Consider the following 13,043-nt stretch of genomic DNA (forward strand, 5'->3'; position numbering starts at 1 on the left):
TAGGAATTACTGTGCAAGCAGGGCTCGAATTAAGCGACGAGAAGGGCAAGGCAATTTTTTAGGGCATGTGAGAAATCGCCTTGAATTTTCTCTAAAAAAGAAAGGCACCAAGGCAACTCTCAAAATTGAGAAGGGCACCAAGGCACTTTTGTAAAATAAAGGAAAACTTTATAACAAATTAGTACATCAATATCGTCTTGCTTTTAATGTACAAAACAATATGCCCCCATGTAAACTTACACCGCTAACACTGACCCCTGTACCACCTCTGCTAATGGAAGTACAGTAACAAAAATTTTACATGCCCGCTATCAGGAGCAAATAATATCGATTGCCCGTTATTATTCCCTCCTGCGACTATCGCGTTTTTAGCTTTGAAAATTTACAGGCCAGTCGGGCCTGTAGGTAAGGGATTTTACAGGCCTGACAGTCAAATTACAGGCCCGCATCATTCCGCAGATACTGGAGAATTAAAAAAAAATAAAAGACTGAAATATGAATTTTTTACAATGGCTTATTTACAGTAATACAAAGAACATATTCAGTGACTACTAATGAGCTGTCAGAATTGTCACTGTCCTCCCTGGTGTCCTCACTCTCGGGACTCTTTTTTTAACTGTTGGCTGGCCTGCACTACAGCAATAGAATGTGCACATAGATTTTCTACGGGCCCGTCAGGCTTGCTGGTATTAGAAATGTCTTTTGGTAGCCTTAAAATACGGGCATCGGGCCCATTAGGATTTCGACCCATGATATATATATATATTATATCTATTATGCATATCATACTATTCATTCACAGACACAAGTCTGTCACGTATTTAAAACTTGCTGTCTAGTATTGTTTATTACTTTATGTAATATTGTTCATGTTCTATAAGTGAACGTCTACTTGCTACCTATACCGCTAATGCAAGTGGTAATTGTGTACAGCTGCTGCAGCTACGGTTCCTACATCGACTGTGGCGTCTACAGAAACTGCGACGGCTGGGTTGCAGAAGTCTGCATCAGTCAGACAATCGGCAGGCAGTACGCCATTACGCAATGGTGAGGCTGTTATCACAGTCAGCAACCTCAGCCTAGGTCTGCCACGCACACGAACACGCAGCAGCTCTGGCAGGGGCGAGGAGGACAATGTCTCTGGTAGGTGGACTGTGTGGATTGTGTAGTCTGTGTGCTGGGGAGTCGTTGAATAAATTACTGAAATCAGTTTCGTGTGAGACAACAGATGCAGACGTTTTAGGGTTTTGTCTGTGCAACTAAATATTACAGACGGCGATAAAAGGAAGAATTCAGAGCACAGCAGCGAAGAAGATTCGAAGAGAAGGAAAATAGAAGGTGACATTCCAATGCAAGTCATCAGTGATATACTAGAGACAATAACTGATCCTACTTCAATGGTTGGACCAGAGGTAAGTGCTCATTAATGTTCAGTATTTATGAAATCATTCGAGTTCAAATGTAGCACTCAGTTGCATGACAAACACTGCTTGTGTCAACTGAATGTAACTATTTATTAAATGATCTTTCGTCCAAAAAATGATTTGGCACCACAGTGACATAGTTTCACCTGCAAATATTTTCATTAAGTTTGTATTGAACTAGTTGATTTATTTATTTTTATATGCTCCAGTCAACTTTGCTACACCATCACTCCGCGAGAGACGAGGCTGCCAGGCAACAGGAGAAGAAAGGCCTGATAAAGTTCCACGTCGTGGGCAACTCCTTCAGTCAGAAGCCGAGTCGAGAAGTGCTCATCTGGCTGGTGGGCCTGCAGAACGTATTCTCTCACCAGCTGCCACGCATGCCCAAGGAGTACATCACGCGGCTGGTGTTCGACCCGAAGCACAAGTGCATGTGCCTCATCAAGGACGACAACAAGGTCATCGGCGGCATCTGCTTCCGCATATTCCCGACGCAGGGCTTCACGGAGATCGTCTTCTGCGCGGTGACGTCCAACGAGCAGGTGAAGGGCTACGGCACGCACCTGATGAACCACCTCAAGGACTACCACGTCAAGCACGGCATCTACCACTTCCTTACGTACGCCGACGAGTTTGCGATCGGCTACTTCAAGAAGCAGGGCTTCTCGAAGGACATCAAGCTGCCGCGTGCCGCCTACATCGGCTACATCAAGGACTACGAGGGCGCGACGCTGATGGGCTGCGAGCTGAACCCGCGCATCGTCTACACGCAGTTCTCAAACGTCATCTGCCGGCAGCGCGAGATCATCAAGAAGCTGATCGAGCAGAAGCAAGGAACGATCCGCAAGGTCTACCCGGGCCTGCAGTGCTTCCAGGACGGCGTGCGCGAGATTCCCGTCGAGAGCATCCCGGGCATCCGGGATGCCGGCTGGCGGCCGGAGGATGAACCCGAGCGCGAGTGCCCTGATCCCGATGCGCTCTACTCGACGCTCAAGATCATACACAACCACGTGAAACAGCACGGCTCGGCGTGGCCTTTCCAGCGGCCGGTCGATCCGTCGGAGGCGCCTGACTACTACGACATCATCCCCTACCCGATGGACCTGAAGACGATTCAGGAGCGCCTGAAGACGCGCTACTACACGAACAAGAAGATCTTCATGGCCGACATGCACCGCATCTTCAGCAACTGCCGCTCTTACAACGCGCCGGACACGGAGTACTATCGCTGTGCCAATACGCTAGAGAAGTTCTTTATGAACAGATGTAGGGAAGGAGGACTCATTGAAAAGTGAGAGACATATAGTTCATGTCTGGTCACACTCATTTGTCGCAAATATATTTCACACACATACTTAGTTTGTGTAGAAGAGTAGCTCTAATATTTCTATTTTATAATATGGTAGTATTATAGTATTACGTTTGTTTTTTGTTTGGTCCGTAGGTGTTTCTTGTGCAATCAATATAAAGTACATTATAATACAGTCTTGTACACGGTGTAAATATGGTAATAGATCCAGAATTGTGTAAACATAGCAGATTGAGCTATTGTTATAGTAATCGTAAATATTTTTTATAAAATTAACTCGCACGGTTCTCATTTTGTATGTATATATGTATTATCATTAGAAGCCCTGCATATTTATAATGAAATTGTTTGTCAAAATAGGAGTACGGTACTTATTCTTTAGTTATCTTCTGTAGAACATGTAAAGGTAAGATTTGGTGGATTTTGATTCTGCTCAAATAGTATAACGACAAATAAAAGGAAAAGTACATAGTATTTGGGATTCGTGCAAATTTATTATTCCTATACCCGTCTATAATAATTTCTTCCTCACTTTTTTGTTTATTCGAATTATTCTTCCTTGACAAAAAGAGCCCATTAACATCATGACATTGTTTAATTTGTTAGCTTGTCGCTTGATTGCAACTATCTCTAACACAATATATATGAGCTTGTATACTTCACCAATTTTTCATCTCAAGACACTGCCACTGCCACTGACAATGGCATCATAGTCTACATATCCAATATTATACACTTATGTATTGTATATATATATACACTATGTATATATATATATACTATATATATATATATATATATATATTATATATATAAATAATTATAAAAATGCAAACTATAAATGATCAATAATGAATAATAACGAAACACGTGACAATCATAGAAGCTGTATCGTATTATGATTGGGTGGCTTTTTACTTTGGCATGGATGTCCACGCGCGCCACGTACTTCCTGTGAAAACTTCCGGTTTTATAGGTCAAGGGCCATGGTGAAGTGAGGTTACTCGCGGAAGCGCCTTCTTACTTAACATTGTTATCTTCCATGTTTTACAGCTTAGCTGTTAGTTTATTACTGTCGAGGTAAGTGTTTTAAATTATTATTCGTATAAATTGATCGGGGATTTACTATAATTAATAGTCAACTCTGTAATGCAAGTTGAAGTGGCAACGACCAACGTCGAAGTTGAGATGTCGTAGCCTACTCGTACGTACTCAGTCGTAGTCATAGCCGTAGCCGTAGGCACAGGCCGCACTTCGAACGTCTCAATAAAAAATCTCTCTTATTCAGGTTGTTTGTGCACAGCGCGGGCGTGCGGTGTACTTGTGTGTTGCAAATGAGCATTTGACCGGCATTTACAGGTGATTATTGGCGAAATAGAGTAGAGACATTTGGTGCGTATATTTTGACAGCGTGCGTGCGGTTTGGCTTGTGTTTGCTGTGGCTGGAGCATTTTCAGCACAGCTTGTCTGCAATAATAGGTGAAGGAGAGTAGAGAAACATTAAGACTTTGGTAGTAAATAGATTTCGTATTTATTTAGCATTATATTTTATTGAAACGCTACAAGTGCCTGTGCATCCATCCATCGATCCATTCATTCATTCATCCATCCATACATCCATCCGTTCATCTATCCATCCATCCATCCATCCATCCATTCATTGATCCATTCATGCATCCATCCACCCATCCATCCATCTATCTATCTGCCTATCTATCAGTGTATAGAATGTAATATATATAATGGATTTTTACAGGGCTGCAACACGTATAAATTACGTGATGTCCCAGCACTAACAAGATGAGTATTTTTAGAAAGCGTTCCCTGGTTTTGAAAGCAGCCATCGCTATTCCTTCAGTCTGGTTTTTATTTGTGATCATCACTGGATACAAGCACCGATTAAAACTTGGCACGTCTGAACGAGAAGATGTGTTAAATCTACACGATAGGGATGTTATTAATAGTGAAGCAAATCTGCACAATTACAAGCCAGAGGTTGCTGCGAAAGGTGTCAATTTACTAGCAGCAGATAGTAAAAAAGTCAATATAATTGAAAACGACCAAGGTGCTGGCATACCATTAGATAATTTAAACCTACACTTGCAAGATGATTTACAAAGATCTGGTGTAGAAAAGATGGAAAAACATTTACAAGAACATACAGACAAGATCAAGTCTAAGGGTGTACAACAAAAGGATTCTTTGCAACGGGAGGATGGATTGAAACAAAGCACAAAACCTTAGTAAGTTGGAGTCTAGCTATGCTCTTATACACTATATTAGTGCATGACGTGATAAATCGCTGCAATCTCATTGGATAACGTCGCAGGCACTATGAAGCGATAGTGCCCGCCTGAGCGGGCACTATCGCTTGCGCGACGCATTGTTATTATAACGCATTGTGTTTACGTCACGAATCTCCTGCGTCTGGGCGCTACGCAAGAGTAATTTCGAACGGCGGTTGTGTTTGTGTCGAACGTTTTGTTACATCGAATGCACCGGCAAATTAGGGAGTATAAAGAAGATTGCATAGTCATGTGATGCACTAAAAACATTAATGCCTGCTGTTGGGGGCACTATGCTCTCATAGTGTTGCTTTGGGACGGAATAGTGCCCTCGCTACTGCTCGGGCACTATTCCTTCCCTCAGCAACACTATGAGAGCATAGTGCCCCCAACAGCAGGCATTAATATATAAATATTGTCAATCAGGTGAGAACTAATCGTCATAGATTTCCATTTGATATATATTGTTTGCACAAGTGAACCATTAATTTTAATATCATGTTTGCAAATGTTTTGCCTTCAGATCAAGTTCCTGTATTCTTAACACTGCATATCCGATTTAGTGTGAATATGTGTACGCAGCTTCACGATTTTATTGCTACTATACATGTCTAAACTAACTATGCTAAAGTGTCATCAGGGCATGGTCATTTTATGTATTACAGGTTCATGAATTTCACAACTTGATAGAAGCTGAGGACATGTACGTGATTGTCTCCAGTTGTAAAAGACATTTATGTGGGTACAAAAATATGTTCCTGAATAGGTGTAAGATGACTGTTTCTTTCCTCAGCTTTCCTCAAGCTCCTGGGGAAATGGGGCGTCCAGTTAGGCTGAAGAAGCTGTCTCCTGAAGAGCAGAAGGAAGTAGATGAAGGCTTACAGAAGAATGCTTTTAACCAATATATAAGTGACCGTGTTTCCCTCCACAGACATCTACCTGATGTTAGGGATCCACAGTAAGTTTAATTTACACAGTTTTGTCCAGTATTTAGGCAATTATCCAAATGTCATATTGAACCATGATTAACTTAAGTCAGTTCCAGTTAATACAAGTTGTTGACTAAATATACAAGAAGCTCTATTGAGTTGCATAAAAAATTAGTGAAAGTTGAGATAAAAGCTAGATTGGAAAAAAAAAATTCTTCTAGTTCTGGAATTTGATTTGTGTATTGTAAATATACAGAGGTGGATTTTAATCATAAATTTGCTGAATATAAACGTATACGTATATATATAAAAGTATAAAAGTATATATAAAAGTACAAGTATCTAGTAACTTAGTAACTTAAGTGAGGTTGACGTTAGTGAGTGATCACATTAACACCTTATTTCATCAAGAGCTGTAGGGCACGTTTTTGGAATGCAACCATGTAGTTATGTATTATCACGTGCAGGTTATATTCAAATGTATAAATTTAATCTGTGTGACTTAATATAGAAAGTGAATTATGTTGCACAAGGAATTTGTCTATCTAATTGTGTAATAAGAAAACCGTATGACCCTTATAGCATACAGTTAATACACGTATTTCTATTCATTAGATGCAGTAAACAACAATATCTGCCTGTCTCCCAGTTACCAGACACAAGTGTGATAATTTGCTTTCACAATGAAGCCTGGTCAACTCTGCTACGCACTGTTTACAGTGTAATAGACAGGTCACCACCTTCTCTTCTCAATGAAGTTATACTTGTAGATGACTTCTCTGATATGGGTGAGCACAGAAACCTTTATATTTAGATCTAATCTATTCAACACAGTTTGAAATATAAACTCATAAAGAGGAGCATTTGTCAAGAATTCTAGAGTTTTGGAGTATATATGATACTTATTGCATAAAATAGCGTGTTTACTTCGCATGGTTTCTATAAAAATATATATAATAGCTGAAAAGATATAATATCAGACAAGATCAATATATAAGATATAATATCATATCATATCATATAATGTGTGTATTTGTATAAGTAATGTATATTATTGTAAGTTTGGATGTGTATTACTGTAATGTGTATTATTGTAATGTGGAACTTAATAAGGTAACCTCTCATAGTATACAATATTCTAGTTCTTATGTGAGATTTCATTGTTACTGCAACATAACTACAATGTTGTAATAGCATCGTACAATAGGTACCAGTAATATATGAAAATCTTATGTGTTGATTTTGCAGATCATCTAAAACAGCAATTAGATGAATTTGCAGTGAAAACAGACAAGGTACGTGTCATTCGTGCGAAACGACGGGAGGGTCTGATCAGGGCAAGGCTGCTTGGTGCTGCTTCTGCCGTAGGACAGGTGCTCACATACTTGGATTCGCACTGTGAATGTGCAGAAGGTAAATGCTTGTAATTTATCAATGTGCACTATAAATTTCTTACATTTCCCGGATGGAATTACATCACTTGATTCTCATCTGCCTCGAAACAAATGCAGATGTTTTTTAAATAAGTGACCTGGTCAGTCCTGTGTCGTCTGTATAGCCACCATAACTAGCAGTGAACCTGGTTGGGGCTGATAATGTCACGTGTCACCATATTGGATCTTCTCGAAACCACTTTGTCATCAGCTGGATCAGTGATTTAGATCCGTGTGACCCCAACCAAACTAACGCCCTGGATCATCTTGTTCATTTGCAGGCTGGTTAGTGCCCCTGCTTGACCAAATCGCTCGTAATGTAACAACTGTCGTATGCCCCGTGATCGATGTCATCAATGACAGCACACTCGAGTACCACTATGGAAAGGCAGCATCTATCAGTGTTGGCGGCTTTGACTGGAACATGCAGTTTAACTGGCATGCAATCCCTGAGCGAGAGAAAAAACGAAGGGCGAGCGAGGTCGATCCCCTTCAGTATGTATGCAGTTATGCCGACTTGGCCGCTATTGTTGAAAGTATACAATCTAGAGATGCTCTGGTTCTGGATCGAATAGCATATTTCATGTGAAATATTTAGAGTAGAAAAATAAGCAGTGGATTGTGTAGAACTTAATGGGAGGCAGCACATTAATAATAGTTAAAGGCTGTGTCCTGGTATGAAGGTAGTAGGATCTCTTATTCTCTCATCATGATCACATTCATCATCTTGGGATTACCTAGGCAATAGCTGAAATTGGTTAACGATGCACCAGTGAATGTGCACACATTCCCAGATCCATACGCACGCACAAAAGCACAAAAGCACATATATGCACGCATGCACATTTATATGAAATTATCATATAATAATATTACATGGAATATTTTTATTTCCATAGCACACCAACTATGGCAGGTGGCCTGTTTTCAATTGACAAGGCCTGGTTCGAAAAATTAGGAACGTATGATCCAGGATTTGACATTTGGGGAGGAGAGAACTTGGAGATTTCATTTAAGGTACGAGTACTTTTAGGTTTGATTTAGATGATAAATTATAATAGTTGCATTCTAAGCTTTCATGTTGTTTGAATGTTGTTCGAGTGAATAATTACTATTACTGTCGTGGTACCGGAGGCTAGGCTGCCACGCTACGAGTTGCTAGGCTCGCAGCAGATATTGCACTCGAACGCAAAGTGATGTGTTATCAAGCGCTTTATTAATGTTGATGTGTATATATGTTTTTGCCTTTGCTAGACGTGGATGTGTGGTGGAACGCTGGAGATCATACCTTGCTCTCATGTTGGACACATCTTTCGCAAGCGCAGTCCATACAAGTGGAGGACTGGCACTAATGTACTGAAGAAAAACTCCATACGACTAGCGGAGGTCTGGTTGGACGACTACAAGAAGTATTACTTTGATCGAGTCAGCAATGATTTGGTAAGGATTCTGTTTTCCGTGAAGTTTTCAACCTATTGATGTGCAGTCCGACCTCCTTTATCCGGCCATCCATTATCCGGAAATCTCTATTAACCGGCCGCGATGTCGCAGTGTATGTTCTCTGTTTTTCATTCATTTCCACCTAAAAATCTCGCTCAAAGCTCGCTCAAAATTTGAGCGATGTACCAATGATTCTCGCGCGATGTACACATTGATTATCGTAAGAGCGCACAGCTATCACATACACAAAACAAACACACTTACCGTAAGAGTAAACGCCCATGTACATGTACATGTATAAATATACGGCCCTATTAATACGAATATTTCACGAATACGTACTCACTTGTTGATGCTGTAAAAACTACCAAGGAATGAAAGATATATACATTGTATTCTATATAAATGAACAAAAATGTGTGTGCGTGCGTGCGTGCGTGCGTGCGTGCGTGCGTGCGTGCGTGCGTGCGTGTGTGTTGTCCGCTATGCCTCCGGACAACTTTCGTCCGTTAACGAATAACTTTTACTAGCGGACGTTAGTGAAACGCGCTACCTCGCTACGCACTCGCGATGGATCGAGCCCCGTACATTGCCGCTGCTGTGCACATGTAACATCCCTAGCCTAGGCATACAACGCCGCGAGCGTATCGATCGTTACAGCCCTAGATCTCAGCACAAAAGAAACAAACATAAACCGAAGTGGTAAAATTTCTGTTTTATTTCATTTTATTTCCATTTCATATAAACCATAAAACACGACAGTTTGTTACAAATTATCAATCATAGCAACGAGTAAATACATTATCACATGCATAAACCCTACTGAACTGCATAGAAATGCAGTGTTTGAGCATAACTTTCATATCCGGCCAAATCCCATATCCGGATGGGTGCCGGTCCCGACGTGGCCGGATAAAGGAGGACGGACTGTATTTAAAAAGTGTTTCTATTATAAAAACAGTTGCTGCACCGTTGAAGCTATATATGAAGGCTAGCTTTACAACCTGGCAGTGAGAACCAAAATATTTACTTGGCATTTTGAACTAGAGTTGCCATAGTGATGTTATTGTTGTTTTCTTTAGGGCGATTTTGGAGATGTGTCGAGTCGGAAAAAGTTGCGGCAAGACCTAGGGTGCAAGTCGTTCAAATGGTATTTGGAAAATGTATATCCTGAGCAATTTATTCCTGGGGATGCTGTTGCATCAGGGGAGGTAAGTATGAAACAACAGTTGCATGAGATGGCATTCCAGAACTAAATGTCATTCTGTTCATTTTATTTTAAATATCAACAGGATGACGCACGTGACATCATTCAGATTTATCAACAGTTTGTTGTCCATATATTTTTGTTGTCCTTGGAAAGGGGAAGGACAGCACAAGTTTAAATCAATTGTTACAAGTGCAAAGTAACACAAACAATTATAAACATGAAGTTGTATAGTCGTGTGTGTAAAGCCATCCTCATTTGACATTCCAAATTAATATTAATATTAGGGCTTGGGACAGTCATGATTAATTGCATTTAATGAAAAACTAATCTCAGTTCTAAGTTGATTATACAAGGAAGGCAAATGTACGTTTTATAATGTGAATGTCACGTTAGTATCAGAGGCATATATATGATGTTCTTTTTTGTTTAGATTCGTAACAAAGGAGATGCATCTGAATGGTGCCTTGATAGTCTTGCCAATCGTGCTGCCCACCACAAGCCTGTATCCATGTATAAATGCCATAGGCAAGGTGGCAATCAGGTACACACTCCAATAACTTTAACTCAAAAGTCGTCTTTCGTTGGGTTTCGGTAGTTAGTTGTGCAAACACATTGTATTTGCATGAGTGACAGCTACATTACGTCTGCAGAAAATGATGAGGACCAAAACTAAACGCCATTTATAACATCTTTCCAAATATTTATACTGTCTAGGCTCTTAGAAAAAAACAGAATACTGCTCGTTTTACGTGTTGCATGTTATATACAAGTATCAACCAAAAACAATGTAATGACTTTTGCCAGACTTATGCCATGATTTAAGGTGGAATGTACCTTTAACACATTTCTCATTTCTTTTATTTAGTTCTGGCAGTTTAGCAAAGAAGCAGAAATCAGGAGAGATGACTCTTGTCTGGATTACAGTGGCAAAGATGTGATAGTTTACCCTTGTCATAACCAGAAAGGAAACCAACAGTGGAAGTATAATACAGAGGTATATGTGGAAAAATGCCATTTTTTATAACCATTATACACATTTTACTGGAAACCCAGCCTCATTTTAAATTTTCTATAATAGAGCAAAAATTAAATTACTTGTTTATGTGTGTTAATCTTCATATTGTGAGCAGTTGGTTAGTTGATGTCCATTGATTGACAGCAGTAATGCTTATATGCTTGTGTTTCGTCGTACAGTAATATATATAACTTTCAATATCACTAGGCTTTATTATTTTTACTAATAATGTATCACTGTAAAATTTATTCCCAGTATGCTAGGTTATATATCTGCGCTGTAATAAGAAAAGAGATAACTAATGTTTAGTGTATTAATGTATTGTATTTTGTTGTATTTGTAGACGCTGGCGATCTCACATGTATCAAGCGGACGGTGTATGGAAATGTCTTCAGATCATAAAAAAGTTATAATGGAAACGTGCCATGGTTCACCACGTCAGCAATGGGTTGTTGAAAACTACAAGCCTGAAAAATTACGGTAGTTATGTGTGTGAGATAGCATATCTGGTAAATTTTGCTAAAAGAAAGTCTACATTCAGATAAGCTATCCACTCAAAATTGACTGTTTCCACACATGTGTTAATCGTGCTGTGTTGCCAAATGCTGTCACGTGGGTTTAAAATTGTGTTAATGCAGCATTAATTTCTCATTTCATTTAGGATGTATATTTATTGTGATACAGAGATAAAATGATCAGAATCCTATTTCACCATCCCCTATTGGAATTATTGGCAGCTTGAAGTGTTAAGCTTAAACTGTCCACCGAAGGTTTTTTTACTAATGAAATGCTATGCAAAAAGTATAATCATCCTAATCTTTTGCTCCCAGAGGTATAAACAATACTGAAAACCTGCTTATTTTTTCACTGTTTATGTTTTTATATGATATACAAAAGGCATCCAAATATAGTTAATTGTATGTATACAATACATAATAACAATAATCATTGCACGAATATAGACATATATTAAAAAATAAATAGGTTTACAGTAAACAGTTTATGATCAAAAGTCACGCAACCTGTGACCTGTTAGGTGATTTTAAAAATATAGCGGTGAATGTTATAGTTTGTGTATACACTATAACGTTTAGTGTTTTCAGTGTAACGAACTTCGATTCTCACATCTGACATAGTTAGTGCCATTTTGATGAAATATGATTCATTGCGTGTGGCATCTTGGTTTGGAGGTGATTATTTTGTTGAGCCCAGTTTACAGAGAATCTATTAAAGCATATGTTCCCCTGTTGCTATTCCATTGTGCTGAAATCCTAAAACACACTTTGACATAAATGATATAGAATCACATATTTGGTTACAGCCACAGCAGTAAAGTAAGTGTGATTTAGGTGAAATAAGGAAAATGGCCCTTACTGCCGCTGAGAGGGTCTATGTCCCCCAGGGTACTGCCAGAACGTACCCTGGTACTATTTAATATGCCGGATCATACCTCGCCTACTCCACTAACAAGTCTAGGGAGTCGCCTACGCCTACTCCCTAACCCTAACCATATCAGATAGTTACCAGGGTACGTTCCGGCAGTACCCTGGGGGACATAGACCCTATGAGCCTTACTGCCATAGCAACATTGACTCATTAAACCGAATATGCTATTGCAAACGTAGTCTCAGTCTCCAATTAGTAGAAAGGTCTTCCTCCCTAGTGCCTGTTGTTTTATATATTTTATACTATATGAATAATAAATGCAATAATGAATCTGATTAACAGTATGAGTTTAATTACAAAAATATATCACTACTATAAGAGCGATATATTTCTGGAAATTACGCATACATAATATATATATAACCGTGTAAGAGGATAGATGTATCTTTATCTTGCTCTTGCTCTTGACCATAGTCGTGAAATATGAAAAACCATTTTTTACAAGGTGGACTTATGGAGGAGTGGTTTGTTTATTATAGTGATGTGAAATGAGGAAATGGGAGTAATATAATTATTGACGTTTATGTACAAGAGAAGGATCTGTTATGTAAA

General features: G+C 39.3%; 2 protein-coding genes across 5 annotated transcripts in view; both read left to right on the forward strand.

The window, feature by feature from the left end:
• Nucleotides 1-3,207, forward strand: part of LOC106806656 (histone acetyltransferase KAT2A-like) — a 22,240-nt gene extending 19,033 nt beyond the window's left edge. For both annotated transcript variants that reach the window (XM_014808664.1, XM_014808665.1), the window contains 3 exons: nucleotides 934-1,143; nucleotides 1,273-1,412; nucleotides 1,634-3,207. In XM_014808664.1, coding sequence (XP_014664150.1) covers nucleotides 934-1,143; nucleotides 1,273-1,412; nucleotides 1,634-2,719 — 1,436 coding nt within the window. In that variant the 3' untranslated portion in view covers nucleotides 2,720-3,207. The remainder of the gene's footprint in view (nucleotides 1-933; nucleotides 1,144-1,272; nucleotides 1,413-1,633) is intronic.
• A 504-nt stretch (nucleotides 3,208-3,711) lies between these two features.
• Nucleotides 3,712-12,495, forward strand: LOC106806654 (polypeptide N-acetylgalactosaminyltransferase 5-like). Of its 3 annotated transcripts, XM_014808660.1 has the most exons (13): nucleotides 3,712-3,813; nucleotides 4,093-4,125; nucleotides 4,490-4,976; nucleotides 5,812-5,976; nucleotides 6,563-6,735; nucleotides 7,196-7,360; nucleotides 7,662-7,875; nucleotides 8,280-8,397; nucleotides 8,635-8,820; nucleotides 9,903-10,031; nucleotides 10,461-10,571; nucleotides 10,896-11,024; nucleotides 11,389-12,495. In XM_014808660.1, the coding sequence occupies exons 3-13, from the start codon at nucleotides 4,534-4,536 to the stop codon at nucleotides 11,527-11,529; spliced, it is 1,974 nt and encodes a 657-aa protein (XP_014664146.1). In that variant the 5' UTR covers nucleotides 3,712-3,813; nucleotides 4,093-4,125; nucleotides 4,490-4,533; the 3' UTR covers nucleotides 11,530-12,495. The 3 variants fall into 3 exon arrangements, with proteins under 3 accessions (XP_014664146.1, XP_014664147.1, XP_014664145.1); XM_014808661.1 differs by lacking the exon at nucleotides 4,093-4,125; XM_014808659.1 differs by lacking the exons at nucleotides 3,712-3,813; nucleotides 4,093-4,125 and adding an exon at nucleotides 4,047-4,092.
• Nucleotides 12,496-13,043: the final 548 nt, after the last annotated feature.

This window comes from Priapulus caudatus, unplaced genomic scaffold (assembly GCF_000485595.1).
Source record: "Priapulus caudatus unplaced genomic scaffold, Priapulus_caudatus-5.0.1 Scaffold171, whole genome shotgun sequence".
Lineage (NCBI taxonomy): Eukaryota > Metazoa > Priapulida > Priapulimorpha > Priapulimorphida > Priapulidae > Priapulus > Priapulus caudatus.